Source organism: Drosophila rhopaloa, unplaced genomic scaffold (assembly GCF_018152115.1).
Source record: "Drosophila rhopaloa isolate 14029-0021.01 unplaced genomic scaffold, ASM1815211v1 contig_115, whole genome shotgun sequence".
In the NCBI taxonomy this organism is placed as follows: domain Eukaryota; kingdom Metazoa; phylum Arthropoda; class Insecta; order Diptera; family Drosophilidae; genus Drosophila; species Drosophila rhopaloa.
Genome location: NW_025334990.1, coordinates 14,243,423 through 14,265,193, shown reverse-complemented (window position 1 = coordinate 14,265,193; position 21,771 = coordinate 14,243,423). Strand labels below are relative to the sequence as shown.

General features: G+C 40.8%; 2 protein-coding genes across 5 annotated transcripts; one reads left to right on the top strand and one right to left on the bottom strand.

Annotated features, from left to right (window-relative positions):
- Positions 1 to 155: 155 nt before the first annotated feature.
- LOC108039831 lies at positions 156 to 21,668 on the bottom strand. 3 transcript variants are annotated; one of them, XM_017116919.1, is made up of 9 exons: positions 21,579 to 21,668; positions 20,857 to 21,101; positions 12,771 to 12,829; positions 12,102 to 12,150; positions 7,379 to 7,601; positions 7,246 to 7,312; positions 2,053 to 2,534; positions 1,677 to 1,995; positions 156 to 1,292 (listed from the first exon to the last, which is right to left on the bottom strand). In XM_017116919.1, exons 3-9 carry the CDS (start codon positions 12,819 to 12,821, stop codon positions 1,095 to 1,097), a joined length of 1,389 nt encoding a protein of 462 aa, XP_016972408.1. In that variant the 5' UTR covers positions 12,822 to 12,829; positions 20,857 to 21,101; positions 21,579 to 21,668; the 3' UTR covers positions 156 to 1,094. The 3 variants fall into 3 exon arrangements, with proteins under 3 accessions (XP_016972408.1, XP_016972409.1, XP_016972411.1); XM_017116920.1 differs by having other exon boundaries at positions 21,583 to 21,668; XM_017116922.2 differs by lacking the exons at positions 20,857 to 21,101; positions 21,579 to 21,668 and adding an exon at positions 14,206 to 14,458.
- On the top strand, positions 9,197 to 11,533 carry LOC108039832 (actin-binding protein IPP-like). 2 transcript variants are annotated; one of them, XM_017116923.1, is made up of 5 exons: positions 9,197 to 9,508; positions 9,572 to 9,630; positions 9,926 to 10,583; positions 10,643 to 10,842; positions 10,894 to 11,533. In XM_017116923.1, the coding sequence occupies exons 1-5, from the start codon at positions 9,311 to 9,313 to the stop codon at positions 11,165 to 11,167; spliced, it is 1,389 nt and encodes a 462-aa protein (XP_016972412.1). In that variant the 5' UTR covers positions 9,197 to 9,310; the 3' UTR covers positions 11,168 to 11,533. The 2 variants fall into 2 exon arrangements, with proteins under 2 accessions (XP_016972412.1, XP_016972413.1); XM_017116924.1 differs by lacking the exon at positions 10,894 to 11,533 and having other exon boundaries at positions 10,659 to 10,823.
- Positions 21,669 to 21,771: the final 103 nt, after the last annotated feature.

Here is a 21,771-nt window from a genome sequence, read left to right as displayed (position 1 = left end):
GCTCGTTTTTTAAATGAACTTACCCTTTTTTAAAATTACATTTATGTATAATTTTATAACCAGTTTTGCTCAATCGCAAAAGTACACTGATCCATTTGCGCTTCATCACATTGTAACCCCCGACAGGTAGTGTCACTCAAAGTCGGCAGCAGATATTTAGGTCAATTTGAGTTTATTGTTCAATGATTAATATTAACTTAGAGGTACACTAAAATTGAGCTTTAAAATATGAATTGAATCGCGTGGATTGAACGGCTCCAGAGGAGCATTCCCTCGTTTTGCCAGTGGGCGTTGGAATGCTCGATTGAAGCGGTGCAAAGGCCTAAGCTTACTTTGAGAACTGTTGCCAGACATTCCTTTTTCGTTATCGTATATAGTAAGTGGCTGGTCGGGACGGCTGCTTTATAATAAGGGCTCCTGCCGCATGGGGTTTACAGGTTAAGTAAATCAATGACAAGAAAATATTCAGGAAATTCTACTAAGAGGGCGTCGAGTGCTGAAGTTTTGGACCTTTGGCAGTTAGGCATCCGATAAATTAATAAATTACGAATAGGAGTTAGTCATTAAGTAGATACGAGTACAAATATCACCTGAGCGTCGGCTGCTGCATTCGTTGTTAGTTCGAGTGATTAAGTTAGGGGAAGTAGGTTAGTTAAGGTAGGGATGTAGAAACACGCTTACACTTGCAGTGGAGTGTCTGAAGGAGGGGCGAGTCCAACACCGACTGTGCGGAACAGAGTTCTCTAAATACCATATCATCTGGATATCATATGGAGTACAAAGGATCTCTGCGACATTAGCGGGCAATTAGGATGGACCCCCGCCATTGCCCGGTAATCTCTGCACATCATTTTGCAAACTAAGACTAGGCTTAATCTAGGAAACAGCCGCAGGACGACTGACTGCTCCGGCATCCTTAAAAACTAGGTGGCTCCCAATCCTACCAATCGTTGACTACCGCAGCGGCACCTGCGCGACCGAATCTTCTCCTGGTAACTCTCTCTATCTCTCTGATTTTAAACACTTTGAGTGTTTTACATTTTGGAAACGTTTGAATTTTGAATTTTCTCTTCGAGGACCTCCTCTCCCCGCGCTTAGCTGCTGTGCGAGAAGGCGGTGTTCGTGTAGGGTCCACTGTAGATGGAGCTGCCCGAGTTGGACACCGTCTTGGTGCTCCTTCGGGCCATGATGCAGAGCACGGCGGCGACCACGGCCAGCATGAGGATCAGGCCAGCGATGGCAATGGCTATGGCGAAGGTGCGTTGCGACACGCACAGGGCATCATCCAGAGTCTGGAATTAGGATAAATATATTATATAAGTATTAAAAGTAGTATAAGTAAGTATTAAAAAACATTTTAAAAGATGCATTTGAATTTGGAATTTATCTTAAAATGCTTCAAAGTATAGTCAACTTATATGATATCATCTATGTTAAATCAACTTGCTCTAAATAATTCTTGGCTTGATAATAAGTCATCTTTCAAATCAAGCATTTGAACTATATTCTGTAAGTCATCTTAAACCACTTAAATCTACTTGTTCTTAAGAATTCGCGGTTTTGATTTGATTAGGAATTGATCTTAGGAATTGAAAGATTAAATGAAACATTTGATAGCTAAGAAATACCATCAAATAATCTCATTGTTATGGGTATGTAAATTCCTAGACACTTACCTTCTCCTTGTAAACCGCATCATCGTCGCTGTCATTGGCATTCTCGTTCTCGTTGACATACAGGCCGGAGAAGACCTCGATGGTGGCGGGCAGGCCGTCCTCCTCCTTGCTGTCGACCGCCGTCTGGCGCTTGGGCCTCTTGCCGCTGCACAGAGGAGCCTCCTGGCAGGTGGGATCCTCCAGGGCGCACAGACGCACATTGCACTGGTAGTAGACGGAAGTGGTGTACGGGAACTTGTGCGCCGGGAAGGTCACGTTGGCAGCCAAACGATCCTCGGTGTAGTTGAACTGACCCATGATCTCGTTGTCCATTGGGCAGCTATGATAATAATTCATGAGTTTTGTCCATATCAACATTGATTTCAATCTGACTTACCCATCTTCACCCACCAGTCGCTGCTCTCCCCAGCCTAAGCCATCGCGAACTATGCAGTCCGTCACATGGAGTCCATAGACCTGCTGTCTATCGATGCTGATCACTATGGTTAGGGGATCGCCAATCTTCACATCGTCGGCTATCTTGTGCTCGTCGTTGTAGATCTTCATGTGGCAGGCGGGCATGGGTATCTCGTTGTTGCTCACATCCTCCTGCTCCTGCGGCGCATTCGCATCGTAGACATCCTCCTCATCTTGGTCATCGTCCTGCTGCTTGTCCAGCGATCGTCCGTAGTCCCTGCGATCTTCGCTGCGGAAGGCCTGTGGTTTCTGGGCGTGCTTGCGCAGATACTTCTTGGGCTTCATGGCTGCATCGCGGCTTTTGTAGGCACAGCGAACGTGGTAGCCACGTCCCAAGTCCGTGATGAGTTTCAGGTGCGGCTGCAGCACTATGGTGTTGAAGAACTCGATGCCACCATCATCCTGAAAGAAGGAGGAATAATTTGGAATTTGTAGGCATGGTTAATCAGGAGTCATAAATCAGTCAATAAATGTTGTAAATATATTTTTTAGGGCTCAACTTTCTTTGAATTATTAATAATTTCATTTTCATATCTAAATAATTGATAAATTTGGCTTAAGTATATATTTGGATTATGGATTTGTTGTGAACTATTTAAAGATTTTCTTAAAGAGATTTTATTAAATTTTGTGTTTATGTCACATTCAAAAGGTCAAACTTCCTAAGATCCATGATCCTTTGTTACCCATGAGAATAAGGAGTTTTAAACAGATTGCCATATAAATTTCCCTACCTTCCATTCTATTTTTCAATTACGTTTCTTTTGTCCAGTAAGTATATACTTTCTTTCGCTCATGTTATTACCATTAAAATGAGAATAATACATTCAATTACCACCTACTGACAAAAGGCCCGGACAACAAACCCGTTCGCCCCCAATTCTCTGGGTGAGCTAGGCTGGCCACCGTCCAAAGCCAAAGCCGAATCCAAAGCTAAAGCAAATGCTAATGCTAATGCCGAGAAGCCATATCAGCCACCTGAACCCAAGTATAATGGCGGCGAAGCCCCTTCTCATTATGCATTCAGATTCACGCTTGGCTGCAGCCAGAAATCGCCGCTCAGAAGTTGAATGTGCGATCCAAGACAGACAATACCAAAGTGGGGGCTATGGAGCACTTCCTGAAGTCGCCATCAGAATGGTGCTAAAGCCGATCGGCCAGGTGTGACGTCTAGTCGCTCCGGGGATCTGTCGGCCTTATCTCCTCGCAAATTAGCCAAGTTTGCATGATGAATTTTAATGGCTTGTTACTTAGGAACTTGGGAAATCCAAGAATGCGATGCTGGCGTGATGCAATTTCCCTTAGGAAGGGATTCTTAATTGAATATCCGCTGATGAGAAAATCTTCTTGGTCTGCCACCTGGTTATTAACACCTGCAGGTATTCTGAATTACCTTTTATTTTCCTACTCAAACTTAATTTGGATGTACAGAGAAATATTTTTCTATGTCAAAGGGGGGTGGGTAAGCTTCGGATTTTCGAGAGACATAAAATAATTATAGTTGAATGTTATGTTTTTATTATGTTGCATTTTATGAAACCAACATTTACAATATAGTAAAACATTCTTGGATTTGGAAAACAACATTTTGTTTATTTGGAAGGATTATATTAATATTTTAGTAATTATATTTCTGCTTTATACATTTATACATTTATTAAAATATATAAAGATAAAAAACAATTCAATGTAGACATTTATACACGTGTTTACATTGTCCATATCTTTTTTAAATGGTACGTAGCTATTAATTTAATGTAATATTTTGATAATACTATAATCATGTAATTTCAATATTTCTAGTAACTCGTATCCAGTCCAAAGCAGTAAAGAAAACCATTAAAAAGTTGGCTTAACATGTTGTACTCAAATTGGCATAATAATTTTTCGCTCAGTGCACATGTAACGGGTTATTCGCCCATCGGTGATTGTGCTAATTCCAACGGGCAGCAGAAACAAATCGAGTACACACTCGATGGCGATGGCGATGGCAGCCGAAAGCCAAAGAAAGGTGAGGTAATGACCGGGGTAAGTACATACTATACACCGCCAGCTCGGAAGTTTTGTAATTGGGTCTCTACGGATTTGGGCACGGAAGTTCTTCGTTAAAGTGGGCTCTCCTCAGCTGGGTATTCTTAATAGCCTGCGCTGATGTTTGTTGTTATAGCAGCCATTAATCGACGGCCCGAAGAAGCCGACTTAAAGCTTTGGACTCTGGCTAGTGTGCGATTTATTGCCCAACTCGGCCTCTGTAGCGTTTCCGCTTAAAGCCAGGCCAAGAGATGGTTGGAAAATGGAGAAGAAAATAGAGAAGAACGGGCTGGGGCTTCCTTTTGTTGCCCAAGTCCCCCAAGAACCGTTGACAGTTATGCTCGAGTGTCAGTTCTCAGCATCTGGGCATCATCATCATCCCAAGACAATGGCCCAATAAAAAGCATAATAAAGTGACATTTAAGATTTTCAAGCACAGGCGGTCGAGATTCTAACGGTAGAAAAACCTATTATGTCATTATAACACTTCTCCGCATAAATATGGTACGAAAGCAAGTGTAAATGTATCAGATGGCTTGAAAGTATTTTGGCCAGAAACAGGTTCAAAAACTGGATGCGTGGGAGTCGGCGACTGACCTTCGCTCCAAACACGGCGGTAGCTGCCTTTAAATATCAATAGCGGCCATAAAGCGCTTACATGTTCGGACATTTTTGGCCTTTTCATGGTCAACCGGCGGCATTGGTGGCCAATGAACGCATTACCAGCGAACAGAACAAATTGATTTCGCTGCGAGAGATGGCTTACTAGCTGGGCGATGAAAAATCATTTTCAATTGCCACTCGCAGCTAGAAATTCTGGGATGGCGGCAATTAAATTTTAATTAAAATTGCGACCCTGCGAGTACCTGTTCGTGGCTGATTTAATTATGCTTGACATGTGCACAGCCAAGACCCTCGACTCGACTCGACTCGATTCGACTCCTCAGGGGAGCTGTCGCTCAATGGCAGCAGATGTGGCGGCTTGTCACGCGACTTTTTACACTGCAATGAGCTCATCTCGACGATGACGTAAGGCAGGATGGCTGCCATTAGTGCGACTGCACGCTGGATGATACCCGCTCATCGTGTTTAATGACAAACATTTAAGATATCTACCCGCGGGCCTTGGACGCCGCTGTTGATTTTCCAGTATTTGCGGGGGGTAAATAATATTTACCGATTCTTACTTATTGAACACTTGACGTGAATTGCTTGGATCAACAGAAAAAAAACGGGGCGGCGAAGGACAAAGCAATGAAAAACGAAAGACTTAGGCAACGAACTGAATGAAAAGCAAACTAAAGAATACTATATGTGCTAAATATGGCAGGTAACCCTAAATATTATGAACAGTGATCATTAAATTGTTATGTACGTTACCAGTTTTTGCACAAAACATTAATCAAAATCTAATGACTTAGGCAACAAACTTAGGTATGTGCTAAAGTATGAAAAATCCAAGGTACGATTGTCATGTTAATTTCATCCTTCCTAAAATTTAAAAACACGTTAACTATCTGCTGATTTCACTACAACATTGCATAAGGCATAAATAAAAACTTTATCTGAAACTGGGAAACTTTGAAATACTAGATTTACTAAACATGATATTTAATTGTGAAATATGTGCAATGATCATTAAAATTTTTAGTAAGGCACTAAAACTTTTTTTACAACCCAATCTCCTAAGAAAAAAGCTATGATATTCTAAAGTGCTAACTATTGCACATAAATTTAAGAGTATGGCATTTTTTTCGCATAAATCTTAAAAAAATTTAATGTATCTCTCTGCCTTGTCTAAAATAGAATATTTTTTTCTGCTTTCTAGCTTTGCCGTAAATACTTTAATACAACTTTAAATTTAATGCCCCACTGTAAATATATTTAAGCACAATACAGAATTTTTTAATTGACTATAGCAATCGTAAAGTAGCTAGCTAACCCAAATCGATAACTTCTCGTAACATCTTGCGGTTCTTGAACGCACTGGACTTTGTTGCCACATCGCGTCGACTGTCGTAACTGCAATTAACATTGGTAATTTCAAAAATTGTGTCAATCCAATCGAGCGAAAGGAAAAAGCAGCAAACAGCAGCCGCTACAGGCAACAAATTACAAAACGCTGCCCCATAAGAGTCGAGAAAATTACATTAAATATGTATCACAAACGGACTGTGTGGCAGTGGCTATAAAAATGCCTCTACGAAGCGGCCGAGGTGCGTGAGTTGCAGCCGCATTAGCCCGGTTAAGTGCTAATTGAGATTTCAAAATCAGATCCCAGCACACAGACACAGCCCGTTGTTTGCCCGAATCGATCGAATGAATGAGCCAATAAATAAGTCGGGCCATATACGTATTAGACCAACGCAATGGCGAAGCGAGACTGAAATTTATATGGCACATCTTGGCCGTCTTTCGGATTATTTGATATCGTTTACAGGGACATGGGAGACAGCTTGTCACGCTTGATCGGTCGGTTCAGATCAATAATACGCTTGATCGGGTCAGAGATCTTGGGAAATCTGGTTTTGAGTGAGGCTAGTTAACAGAAGCAATAGATTCTGGATATAAAAATGATAATTTAATAGGTTCTGTAATGAAAATATTAATTTGGCCCACTCTTGTACCTTCTATGTACCATTGCTACGTAATAAATATTTCCTGGAATATAAATTTCACCACTTAATCACCTGTTGCTGATTCCTATTAAACGATAGACATTTTTAAAAGCCAAACCCATAACCATTAGATTCTTAATTTTATCCACCATGTCTAATGACAGCTATTTTAGCTGAAAACTCTGTGAAGCCATCACAATCGCATCATTAGTTTAGCCGCAAAAGGTGCGTGAGTTGGCCATTTGAGTCGCAACCTTTCAATGGACTAATCATCATGGCATATGGACTTTACCTTGTAACCAATGAGTCGGGCCTGGCTGCCTTATAAGTGCTTAAGCTTAATGTTTATATTTTTATTTGCATGCCAAAATGGTAGAACCAGTTGGAATATGGGAGATGTGGCGTCACCATCTACCATCTGCCTGAGTGGGAGTTTTCGGGGAGTAATGAAATTCTAGACTTACCGTTTCCTTCGGCATCGTGTTGCAAGATCTCAGCGGCAGTTTGTACCGCAGGGAGCCCACATGATCTCTGTGGGGTGGAGGATTAAATGGATTAAAGTCGGGATTCGATTATCCAAAGTGCCAGCACACTCACCTGTATTCGCTCAGGCAGGTGGAGTTCTTGGACAGGCCTTTCGGGTAGATCATGCCGCTGAACAGCCCCGTTTCGTGGTTGGGAGGAGCATCTTTGATGGTGATCAGCATCGATCCGGACAGGCACTTGATCCGCACACTGGGCTCCACCGCCGGCTTCGTGGTGGAGGCCACCTCCGCCTCCGCCGCCGCAATCGCCTCACTCAGCGAGCTCTGCGCATCCTCTGCAAAGGGGAAATCGGAAATTATGAAATGCAAACAGAAACACGACAGGCCCACTCCCAAAAAAGCACAGTTAGACGACCAGGAGGATGCCGCATCCACATCGGCAGGCAACCTCAAGAGCCGTTAGCATAAATCATGAGCGGAAAACCCAAGACAATGGCCCATGGGAGCAGTATTTAGTTAAGACTATAGCTCCAAGTCGAAGCCGGCATGCGGAAGACTATAACAAATAACAATAATGCACTGGGAAAAGAATTCAAAGCTTTTAGATAAGCATTGGCATACCAAAAATATAATTAACTTAACCAAGATAGTGTAGAAAATATATAATTATTAGTTTTATAGTTTAAACATTTTCATATTAACATTTAAAAATATATTTAGAGTTTTACAATATATAAAGCTAGTATGATTATAAAGAAGATTTAAGAAGTAATCTTTTTGTGGAGTAAGTTTAATAATTTGCATAATAATTCCTAGATATATTCAAAAAGCTATATTTAATCGTATAAGTAAGTATTTTCATTTTAGTAACTTTCTATCCTGCATATTTTAGCCAATTTTAATCCTGATATGGACCAGAAATTAACCACACTTATTCCCACTAAATATTAATAATTTGGTAATTTAAGTTTTTTGATCGAATGCGCACGTTGTTTAAATACCATTTATCTTTTAAGAGTCACAGAATAAGATAGATATATTTGATATATGACAATCCATATATAGTTGCCAATTAATTTAAGTTAAATATTGTGCAATCAAATTGAAATTTTGTTTGAGTGTTTGCTCATGACATTGAGAAGCCATTGAAGCGGCAACATCGAAAATCAGCAGAAGCAGCAGCGGCAACATGGGGCGAAGACACGCCACAGAAGCGCTCGTGGCCATTAGAAAGACGCCACGCTGCAAGTTCCTTGAACTTCGGCGAATAGTTCGAAACACAACCTGGGATTTGGCTGTGCTCTTGGCATTTCCTGCTTTCAGCCAGGCGGGGATCGCAATGCCAAGAACTCCCCGCTGGCTCCTCCGTTTCTTGGTTCCTCTGCAAAGGTACACAATTGGCCAAGAAGAGACCAAGAGAACCGGAGAAAAGCTGCCCAGGCACGTTCGCCCTGGCAGTTGGCGGTGTGTATACAGTGCGGCATGGCTGGGATATATATATGGTTCGGATGCAATGGAATGGGATTGGATGGGATGGGATGGGATGCCTTCGGTCGAGGTGGTTCAACGAACCTTGCAGCATTTCGCATCACTTACTGCGGTTCTGGGCAAAGTAATTGCATGCAACACGGCCATCGCAGAGCCGGTTTTCTTCTTACCGGAATGGAATCCACATTCAGCCGTCGGCTCGACTGGCACATAAAACATTTAATGGCTTTCTATTATGTATAATTTTATGGTCTCCGCAGGCAAGCCGAACTGCACTCCTCAAATAGAACAAACTAGACTAAAGCAACAATGGTTCGCATAAATTACTCTTCTCCAAGCAGTTCCCTTGCCACTCGGCGAACAAAGAAAATGCAAAACCCTACAGTATATATATCTCAATCCCTGTGTCGTGTTGCCTGGCAAATCAAATCAGCTTGTCAGTTTCAGTTTATTACGCTCCGATTTATGTGATATTTCGTGATTTGGATCTAATTCGAGGCAAATTATCGATCGCTTTCACCAAGTTTATGGACACAGCTAAATTTTAAGTGCAAAGATGGATGAGATTTGGCTAGAAAATCAGGCAAAACAGGAAGGCCAAGATGGTGAGGTGGACCAGGCCATGATCGATTCTCTAGCTGCGGATCTGGCTGCGGCAATAAATGGTACATATATGAAGAAAATTAAAGTGGAATCAGAACTAATAGAGTCGGATCTTGAGCTTGAAGTTCAGTCCTCGCTGTCCGATCAAGATGTAAGTGGAGGGTTCTTAATTTGCAAGAGGTACATATTTAAAAATATATCTGACCAATCACAGCTTACTATTAATGAGAACGTCAATATTACCGAAGACAGTTTTAATTCGGAGACTTTAAGGTAGGTAAATATATATATATATAAATATAAATACAAAACTAGAAAAACTAACGAGAACTTCCATATTATTATTCATTTTTCAAGTGGGTAAATATAAAAATATAAATATACTTAAACATCTATAAAAACCAATCAGTATACTTCTAAAATTACTTTTAATTAATAACCTTTGTTTTAAATTAAGAGCTATCTCAAACCAAACTATGTATTTTAAAGAACTACTAATTCGTTTAAATTGATTAGCTTGTGCTCTATTTTTAATCATCTGTTTTTTATGTGACATATCTTTTTACAGTCCCTTGTCATCCGAAAAAATATTGAAGCTGGAACACCTAAACAACTCGTTTAGTGTTCTGCCCAAGCAAAGTCCTAGCAATGAAGATTTCAGCTGCTGGCAACCTACTAAAATCGCCATGGATAAAGAGCTCCTTCGACTTCTGGGTGACCCATCATCCTGCTCTTTCAAAGTTTATATCGGCAAATACAAATTCCGCTGTCATCTTCATGTTCTTCAGTCGCACTCGTATTTTCTGAGGTACAAAAGGGTGGACACCCTCTCTGTCCATTTGCCGATCAAAATGGTGACCCCAACGGCCTTTAAAGTCCTCTACAACTGGATGTTGGGCATCAAAGGAGAACGAAAAAAGAAAGAAAGACCAAAGGGCTGCAACATTGTGGAACTATATAGTGCGGTCTCGTTCCTGAAAGTCAATGAGTTGCAGGAATTCAGCTATATTTGCTTCAACGATGGTTGCAATTTCGGCAGTTTAGCATTTAGACTGTTTCTAGAGGCTCAGAAGTTTGAGATTCCCATGATTCAGACTCTCACGTTGTCTCGTATTCAGGAGTTCTTCCTGCCTTTGGTGGCCTCCAAGGAGTTCTTGGAACTGGACTTTTATTGGCTTCAGAAACTCCTGAATATGAACAATGTGGGCGTGAACAGTGAGATAGAGGTGGTATTTACTGGATATATATGATATATAATATAGTATAGTATCACTACAATCCATAGATATTTATGACTGCAGTTCGCTGGCTCAGTCATAATTGGTCGGTTAGGAAGGATCTGATGGCGAAGCTAATGAACTGTGTCCGTTTCTGCCTGATTCCTCCGCTTTTCCTGAGGTTTCTGCAGGGAGAACAGAAGACTCGAGTGTTGAACAGCATTTGCCAGTGTCCCAAAATCAAGGAGACAGTCACCCGGGTCTTTGTGTAAGCCAAAGCTGGGGTTTAAATCCTGATAACTAAAGATCTTATCCGTAGATACACCTCCACTGAACTCGGCGACCTGACGCAACGCTTCTGCGGTTTGGTCAACAACATCGATCCGCCGGAGCAGAGGAAGTGGATATTCGACAAGCGGTGCTCGTACCATCGCCATCCAGGTGGAAACCAGGGGCAGTTCTTCACCTACCAGCAGTTCCTCAACCATTTGGAGTCGCTCCACGACTCGCTGCCCGATCATGGCTCCTGGGTCAACGGGGTCTTAGCCAAATCCCACTCCAAGCCCAAAAAACAAAACCCAAAAACGCAATGAGAAAGCCAGAAGGAAGTGTGCCGCAATGTTTGGCCAGTCGCCTCGCAAATGAGGCAGCTCCAAAGAGCCAAGCGACTCCAATGGACTTTTGTTTGCCATGCGATTAAAATGCCTGCTTTCGACTTTTGGCCAACAAAGTCAACAGAGATTTTGCAACCACAAAGACAACAGTCAACTTAGCCAAGTTTACTTAACAATGGCAAGCGGCGCTGGCGGATTAAAGTGGAGTGTCTTTATAACTAATTAGGTAATGGTTTGCAGGGAAACCAATTCATTATTGTAAAGCTATTTTTGTTTGCTTTGAAACTGTCTAAGGAATGTGTATCCTTTATTTTTAAATAAATTTGTAATCGGTTTTTTACGACATGATGGAGTTTGTTATATTTTAAATTTATTACAACCAACTACTGTGAACGAAATATAACTGCTATCCTTTCCTTTAATTAAGTTTACGCTTTGATTTTTTAAACTTTTTTGTAAATACACTTGTAATAGCCGTTACGAACTTTAAATTATTGTATAGCTTAAAATTTAATGGGCAACCAATCAAATGTTAAGCCATCAAAAATATATCTATGGTTATCTATCAATACGTATACTTTTAACCATTTAAAGCTTTATAGTTAGATTATTTGTCGATGCTTTGTTTCAATTTGTTTACCAATCTAAAATGAACCACCAATTTTCAATAATAAATATTTTGAATCTTGTATTAACATATTTATTTGTCCTACTTTGAGCGATAACGAGTTTATGGGTTAGATGTTGATGCCTCATTTGAATGTTATTTGAGTGTTCGGAGGCAAACAAAAGCCCCCCAACTGAGTTCGATCTTCTCAGTGTCTTTGCTACCAATTTGTTAGCAATTTTTCTTTGGTACCCCCAATCCATAGAATTTGGTTTAGCTTCTTAATAGACAGATTTATGTACTCACTGACTGCCGTTGGAATCTGCGCCGCGTGCGTCGTCAGAGCTGCGATTGTCTGAAAAGAAAGTGGAGACAAGTCACTCATTAGCATAGCTGGCATACTATATGGGATATATATACTATAGCTCCTCGATCCCCGACCCCTTTCTGCCCACAAAGCGTTGACATAAATCACGGCAAGCCGACATTAAGTCCCTGGCTTAATCCATCGCCAGTAAGCTTCTTTAATTAAAGTGGAAATTTCGTTTTCGTGTTGCCGGGAGATAGGGGCAAACATTATATTCTCACGATTCTAAGGCTCCACTGGAGCCTGGCAAAAAAAACTTTCGCCAGCAGCTTGCGGCCTGGGTTAGAGTTGAACCCAAACCCGAACCCCAATCCGAATCCGAACCTGAAATCTGCTGGATCTCAACTTGAGTTGGAGGCCAAGCCGCTTAGAAGTTGGGGCCACGGTGTGCCACTTTTTCGGCCACTTGGCCACTTGGCTGGAATGGAATGGAATCGCGTTTAGCATACGGAGGAGGGAGTCGCAACTGGCCTCCAGTCTCATATCCAGGTTAATCGCATTGGCATGCAATTGTCATTCATTCGGCCGGGCTCTTTGATTGATGTGTTCTGCCCGAGTCCGGCAATTTTCCATTTCGATGGGCCCCCGAGAACCCAGTTCATACTTACGATTAAGTGCAGCGCCGTGTAGAAAATGTCCATTGGAGTGCCGGTCTTCATGGTGCGAACTGCAAAAGAGTGAGGGAAAAAGTCGAAAGACGGATATTAATGCGGATCGCAAACCTTGGCAAATAGTCAAAACTTAAAATATATATAACTGAGCACTGAAAACCTAAAGCAAACCGGTTCCACACCCACAACGAAACACGTATAGGATTATGCTAAATCACTCGAAGACAACGATTCTGTAATGAATTTCGTGGCTCCAGGGCAAACTTTCTGTTTGCCAAATGGGTCAAGTCAACAGAGCCGAATTTTGGTTCGCGTGCGGGCTTATTGCAAATGGGTTAACATCGACATAAAGTGGTAACTTTGCAACGGTAGGAGGTTCGGGCTAAAAAAATATCTCCAATATGCCAGCAATCGAGCGCAGAGCAAACAAACATCCGTCAACTGCAACTCATGGCATCATGACTCTGATTTCCGCTCCTTTTTGAGGCGGCAACAGAAGCTGCAACATTACGAGATATTAAGCGCATATCAATGGCCCGTGACAAACGCTTTTCAACTTCCTGCCGAGCGGTGAGAACTTCACGGGCGAGTCATGCCAGGAAGATAATTTCCAAGTGACCACTGCACTGACAATAATAACTAGCGATCCCTATCAATTTACAGCTGTATAGCTATTTATAAAATTTAATTGCTCGTCAGTTGATAGTGAAACCCCACAGCAGGAAATAATCAATAAGAAAAATATAGTAAAATAAAAATGTATTTATGTATTTTCAGGGTTTTTTATTGCCTCTTAAATCCTGAGATCTTTTAAATAGCAGTTAAACTTTTACTTGACAGTTTATTTTTAAATACCATTTTACTCTCATTCATGATAAATAAGCTTCCGCAATTACAAGTGAAATGGTAATTTTAAAATAAATAGGTATTGTATACATTTATTTTAAATTACAGCTTACGTCTTAGAGTAATTTATTCATAACTTTAATATTTATATGATTGAGTTAAATTAAGTTAAATTTTGTATTAGGAAAGGAGGAACTGATTTTTTTGAAACTACCAATTTAATAACAAATTTCCTATAATTGTTAAAATAAACGAATGATGAATATACTACCAACTTAATAACCATTTTTGGTCATTCTCTGCGTGTTGAACATGTGGTGATATGCTAGAACCTATATTTATGAAATCTCCCCGAAATGGTAGCCGAAATGAGATCATATTTTTCCCCGTGCATGATGATCATTGTCTTGGGCGTCACAAGACAGCAAAATGCGGCTTACGCTGATGGCCGAGAGGCGATAATGATTTGTTGTTACCACTGCCGCTGCCAACACATTTCATTCACGACACACAAACCAAACACATGGTGATGATGTCACAAGACCAGCACTCCAATTCATCCACATCCACATCCACATCCACTCACCCCGGATCAAGATACAGACCGTAAGATACGGCCGGTTATTATCCAAGAGGTGTAATCTCGTTGCGAGTCTGGTTGTTATTGAAATTGGTTCGCCAGCAAAACGGGGAGAAGCTCGGAATTGGGTCAATAGTTATCGCTTGAAATTGATAAATTGTGGGCATTATGCGGTAAGCACACATCAATTTGTCAAAGCTCGTAGGCTCACACTTCCTGAACAATGCGATCGCAAGCGATCACAATCCGTAGACGAACGTGGCTCAGAGTCGAATGCAAATTGCCAACTGACGCCGGGCATAACAACATCCCACCAGCGTACTTCCACTGGCATTGCAATAAATTAGCTAAAATTAGCAAAATGACGCAAGCGAATCTAACCGAGGCAGACAGGTAAAAAGTTCGAAATTGAAAACGCAGCTCATGCAGGCAAAAAAAATTAGTTGGAAAAATGCGGCGAAACACGCCAACGAACATTATGAATAATGACTTTGATTGGCATCTGCTCTCGTTACCCAGTTCGAGCCAAAAATGAGCAAAAGAAAATAAAGCATAATGCCAAATGCCCAATGCCCAATGGAAATGGCAAACTCCAACTGACCTTCAATTACGTTCATCGGTGATAAGGGAAATTGCAACGAATTGGGGCACTAATTATAGATATTTGGTGGCCATAATGAAATGATATATATATTTTTTTTTGGTTGGTATAGAAATAAACAGCAGCTCTTTGTTATAAAGAAATTTTCTGGTAAAATTTATGGATTTATAACTTAAAAGGCAGCATTATTTATTTGTTGTTTAAAGCGGAAGTTCTGATGACTTTCTTTTGGCTTTTTTTGGAAATGTTTTCCAACTTTGGAATATCCAAAATCATAAATGATGAATATTCATATTATTTTAAATCAAAGTGTTTATACACAAAAGAATAAAATGATTATAGACAACATTTCCTGCAGCTGCTGTGTATTTCCTCAACTTGCTATTCTTTCCATGGAACCGAAGATATCTTGACTAGAATATAAATTATGCAATGATGATTCACTGTTCAATCAATCGTGTGCATTGGATTGTAACGGATAGCTCCAAGTGTCAATTTGAATTCATTTGACACACATTTCACAGAGCAAATAGCTCCGAAATAACTAAACAAACACAAAGTAAGACCGAAAACCAACAAAATGGGCCGTGCAACTGAATAAATTAAATGGGTTTTGCGTGCACGACGAGCCAACAAAGTTGGGTGTTTTATTATTTTTTTGTTTAAACAATTGCAGTTTCATTGAAGTGTGTGTGCTCTGTTAATGTGGCGGCTAAATGACCTCGCGTGTTTCCATTTTCCCGTAATTTATTTGCTTTTAAATACCCAACGAGGGTTTGGGTATGCAAAAAAAAATAGTTTTGAAATGCACACTTAACTTTACAGCTTTCTGCTTGAGCAAAATTGTTTAGGAAAAGCCGAAAAGTGTGAAAAAAGCGCGTAACTGTGCGTAAAATTGCGCTGTAGCTAAATATTTTCAAATGAAATGTTAATGGCCCCTTAAATGTTTTGGGCCGGGCGAAACAAATCCCTAATGAAGTGAATAATTAAAGGGAACGGACCACCCGTAGACGAATGTATCTGGGTGAACCACATTAATCAAGCCGCTAGACTTGGGAACCTTTTGGGAATCTCAGAGATCTCAGGAAATTAGTCAATTAGAATATCTGACGACTCCCATCGCGGACTGCCAGATCTGGTTCCAATCTGAATTGCCAAAGGCAATGGCAAAATCACAAACAAAAACTGTGTTAAGCACACAAACGCACACACTGGCAGCGACTTAGACCACAACTCACTAACGTGGCTGACCCATTTGGAACTATCGAAGTGGCGGCGCTGGAGGGGGTTCTACCAACTTTCGGTTGCGGTTTGCCATTAAAATGGGAAATCTCCGCCGTACATCTCGGCTCTAGTGTGATCAATCACACGGAAAGAAAAATGGCATGACATCATGATGGATTTGATCATTTATTTATCAATTTATTAAACAAATATCCTTAGTTTTCAGAACTTGGGAACATTTTTGCAGATAAAAATGGAAATATCTGCTACTTTTGAGATCGACTTTTTTATATACGAAACATTAAAGTTGGAATCAACATGTAAATAACTTGTTTGTGTTTTTTTCTTATATTTATATTAAAACCTCTTTAAAACGACCTAGGCTTTTATAACTTTTTGTTGAAGTTTGCCATCAACATATTCTTTAAATATCAACTCAGTATGTCAAATGTGAATCCTCCCAGTCGGCAATCAATTTCAAAATTTTCATTAATCTCACATGTAATTTAAAATCATTTTTATTTTGATGATTATTTGCAAATGATGATGAAACCAGTTTGATTTTTACCTTCAGAAAATCATTTAGCCTTAAAAAAACAACTTTATTGACATTTGCTATTGACATGGTATTGAAACATCTAATGAAACCCCTTTTTTTTACTGTGTAGCATAGCGATGCGTAGAGCTAATTTCGCTGCAATTCCGCTGGCGTAGAAAGTAAGTTGGGGCGGGTTAGGGCCTTGAAGACCGAATGCCGCTCCGAAGATGCATTGTGCGATTGTCCCGCATTGTTCTTAATGATGGCAATTAACGACGAGTCGAACAAAAAGGGCAGCATTTCCTCCAAATGAGGTCAGCCCGGCTTTATTGCTTAGCTTTTACTTTTACCCAAGCCAAAAACTTCTAGTTGGCCAGCGGGCTAATCAAGCGTCGGAGATCAATGGCAATTGAGGCATCGACTTTCACCTGCTTGTGTATGCAGGCTTTGTTTTTCGAAAATTAGAATTTAAAATTTAAATCTCGAAATTAGCTGGCATTTGATGGGGGATTGATGGCCAGGTAGCCCGTTGGCCAGGCTTCTGAAACCCAGTCAGTCAGGAAAGTCAACGGCTCGGAACGAACTTTAGTTTATACCCGACGATTGCCTCAAGGTCAATGCAATTGTCTCGCCACCGTCGCCTTTGTTCGCCTCAAATGAGCTAACAATGCTTTAATTTGCTGTTAGCCAATTGCAATAAACGCCAACGCCGAGTTCGTTTATAGATTATTTGATTGGGCCAACAGCAGCCGCGGTGTTTAATGGACAATTGCCCATTAAGACAATGTGAGAATTAGAAAATCGCTCATTAACAAAAAAAAACCCAACCCCACCTTCTTGGCCAAAATGCGTTGACCTGGTTGTTGTCACACGCAGCATTAAACTGGAGCGTGGAGACATCGTTTGTCTTGCCACATTTTGTGCGAACCAAGTTTGGGTTTTAAGACCAAAAACTGCCCAATGCGTTGCGTATTTTTCACCGATGTGTTATGTAAGTTCTCTGCAAATGGCTCGCTTCTCTGCGATTTGTCAAGATGTCCAATTTGGCTCAAACGCTGACTGGCAATACAGTATGCAAAAAGCCAAAAGCAAAAGCACGCTGATTGGACACCCACAACTGGCCTGTGGCTCAGCCTAAATATATTTCTCTCTCTCATTTTGACGCCTAATTTTTGTGGCTTACAAGCTTTGCGGCTATTTTTTCTTTTGCCACCAAACATAAAAAAAAACTCGAAACAAACGGCAAAGAAATTCGCATTGAACGTGACTTGAGCTAAGCTGTAGACATGAATGTGTTTGATTTTTATCAGCCGGGTCTACAATATTTCAGTTTTAGCCATTTACTTTGCGCATTTTGCTTTGCCTTTTGACTGGCGCCCATTGTTACCCGCTGTTTTTTTTCATTTTGCCTCGAAGGCACAGCTAAAACTAGTTTTGTAGTTCCGTTTTTGCTTTGGGTCCGGGTTTTGCGTCTAGAAGTACTTAAAATGGAGGCTCCCAGCGACATTGGCAACGGCTACTGCTGGTCAACAAGCTAAGCATGGGCCTAATTCGTCATTAAAGCTCATTTATTGGGGGCTGTTTTAAATGCAGATACTTGGTGCTGATGAGGGAATCCACTGATGAGCCAGAGACACGGGCATTACAAATTACTGGCTTCCAGTGCTGACCTCACCTTTCTCATAATAACTTTATCCACGATTCCCTGGGCTCGGTTTATGGGTTTGTATTTTAAAGATGTACGTAGAATAAATGATCTCATACTTGGACTAATGAGCGCAGAACTTGGCAGAAGTGAGAAACTTTTATTGTATATTCGATTTATGAAAAGAAGTTAAAAAACTTTAACCATAAATAACAATTAGTGTTGGTGTTATACGAATAAAATATTACTGTAAAATCGTATTGTCTAATAGCATAGATCTTAACAAATATTGCAAATATATATAAAGTAATATTATCAGCAGAAGAGCACTTACTTTAATTAAACTGAAATTATTTTTTTAGTACTATTTTCTAATGTTACAAATCTGAATACCTGTATTGTTTAAGAACTTAATAAAAAGTTCTTTTATTATTCACTAACTCAAAAAATACATTTGAAAAGTATTAAATAGTACCTACATTATTGTAATTGCATTAACATTCTAATAAAAAGTGAGGAACATACATTTGAGAATGCTTATTTTCAGCCGTAACAGATATCCCAGAACTTATGCCATTTGGTAAAGCACACCATTCTCTGCTCACTTCCTTTAGCCGCAGTCCAACTCAAGGCGGTTCAAAAGTCTTGGCCTGCCACACCCCATTTAAGGTTTGTATTTGAAAGTGTTTCGGAATGAATGGAACAAACTCGTATTCAACTGCAGTCGCGCTGTTTTTTTTTTGCGTGGGGTTGGTCTAAGGTAAAAGCCTGCATTTAAGTCCGCTTGAGTTTGCCAATGTTGATTTAATTCGCCAACGGTGGCGAGGGAGGCGGAGGAGTGGGGGGTGGTAGCGGATCAACTAGCCAGACGACTTTTCATTTTCGGCCAAAAAACAAACAAGAAAAAACCAATGCACATTGTCCAGACCGGAGAGGCAAAAAAAACAAAAAAACAGCATGTGACTCACGGCTGTGTTTTCGGGCACGCCTTTCGCTAGCATTTTGGGTTTTTGCATAATTAGTGGCAAGCGCCAACGTGTCGTATGAGTAATGTAATCTTCAAGTTCGTTGCCTAAGTCTTTCGTTTCAACTGTAAATCAATACCAACGACCAAGCGGGAAATCTAACGTTGAAACGGTCTTAGTCTGGTTGAATGAACTCACCATTTTTGGCGCTTTCTTTGTCAGTTCTTCGGCGGAAGATTATTAATCAATTACACACCTTTTGGCAAGCCCACACGCATTTTGCGGCTTAGTTCATGAACCCCCCGAAAATCCGGCATTTGTCATCATTGGCTTTAAAGTTGGAGGAAGCTTGTTGTTTATTTCTCTCACTTAAGCTCGCCCATATGTACATACACCTCACAACAGCAAAATAATACGAAATTATACATACAATCATATTTCCCGTCTTTATTTTATTTTGTGCCCGCTTCAAGGTCACTTCAAACTGCTGTCTGGCTGTTATATAAACAAGTTAACTACACGATGGCTCAGAAAACTGGTATTCGAGCAGCTCGAGCGCGGATTCGCCTTTTAATTATACAAATTTTACGCTTGCGTTGGCGTTCCTCAAACTCAAAGCCTTCTGAGAATGTCGGAGAACTGGGAAATCTTCGACAGAAGTCTAAGTTAGACCCCTTCCATATCCAAAAGGCCATTATTTACTAGACAAGGCGTTGCATTCAACGCAGATGAAGACCATTACATTGGCCAGACAATATTTTGATAGCCAACAAACCACAAATTAACCAATTAATAGGCCATGCATCACCGAAAAATGAAAGGTTCCCATACAACCCATACCCAAAATCATAGATGATGCAAGTGTCGGATGGTTTGAAACACGGCATCTCCATCAATCAACTTTCCTAATTGCTTCTTTAGACGCCAACTCATATACAATGGAAATGAAGATAATTATGGCCTGTAAGATCCATGAAAGTGCTAAAAGTTCCACAAGGAGAAGAACCCGAAACCGAAGCTTTGCCGGGGATTGTTAGGTCAGCCAATTAGCAACCGATTCTGGCTTATAATGGCCGCACACAAAGTGTGGAAAATGTGAATGGACCCGGGTTACCAAGACCCCAATGACACATTACTTATGCGCTGCACATCCAGGAATGGGTATTGAAAACTGGGAACTGGAAATGGGAAACCGGGAAAAGCGGATGCTCGACGGAAGTCCGTGATATAATTGCTTAAATAGCCAACCCCATCCTTACCATAATAAAATTGGTGTCCCCAGATGGTGATGTAACTGGCTGCGGACTTGGCAGCCAATTTTGGCCACAGGCAACCTTGGCAAACAGGTTCAGATCGCCAGGCAGATGGGGACATTTTTTTTTGCCTCAGAAAAACGCAGATAAAACCCATTTAATTTGCACAGAAAACAGATTGCAATGCTTCTTCAATTTATTCCCCCAAGTACAAGTATTCCGTGAATTTCGAGCGAGGCGAAATGAAGCTAACCGGTTTGGCTGATGGATTTTTGGCACATCCACAGCGTTCGCAGCGATTTATGAAGTCATCTTTTAAGGCTGTTTCGGTTTTGTTTTTGCAAACGGCACAAACTTCGATTTTCTGCCTGATTTTAACTGTTTCTCTTTGCGGTTTTTTCGGGGCTTTTGGCCAACTCCGTAACACTCACCTCTATCCAACTTCGCCCTTTTTGCGTAATCCAATTTGTTATGTGTCCGTTGTTTGGCGATTTTGCTAAGCTTTAAACTGGTTGCCCGGAACGTTGATGATTTTTAAATATTTTAACGAAATTTTGGTTTCACATTAGTTTGATGGTTTTTTTTCAATACTTCCTTGGTGGTATATATTTTTTTTTTGCGGGCTTCCTCTATAATTATTTCGTTTTGTGGCCAACACTCGTTTTACATGTTAACGCTGCGGGAATTGCACATTTAAGAGTTGGCCAAGAGAGGCCAAAGAGTCGAAAAGAGTGGCTCTTTGGCGAATTGTGGCAAAAAAATGTTGTTGCTGGTGCTGCTGCTGCTGCCGCTATTACGCTGTCTCAACACAAAAGACTGAAGCAACAAACTTTCCGACACTTTTACACTTCCCCAGAAAACAACGCGAAACATTCAAAAGATTCACAAATCATTCAGCACGTATTTGCTGGGCCCGGTTCAACCACCCGTCGAGCTTAATAGCTTCCCAAGGGCAACAACAATCAGAGAAAAACACGACAAAAATATCACAAACACACAACAGCAACAACCGCAACTATTTCAAATCTCGAAAACCCAATCGAAAATCTTTTTTTCAACCACGGAATGGCGTTCCGAATCCGTTTGCACGATCCAATTAGAACCGAGTAAACGGAATTCAAGCCGTAGAATTCAAATCACTCGAGAGACTCACGCACGATTTGGAATCGAAACGAATCGTAAACGGATCGTATGTGATCGAGGTTCGTTGAGCGCTGTGGATGTGTCTAGCACTCCAACCTGGCCAAGACTGACTCGGCCCGAAGCCGAAGCGATCGCACTCCGACAAAACCGTCAAGACGGGCGGCCCAACAACCGGTCTTGCCAAGATTCGGAGTAGCGACGCT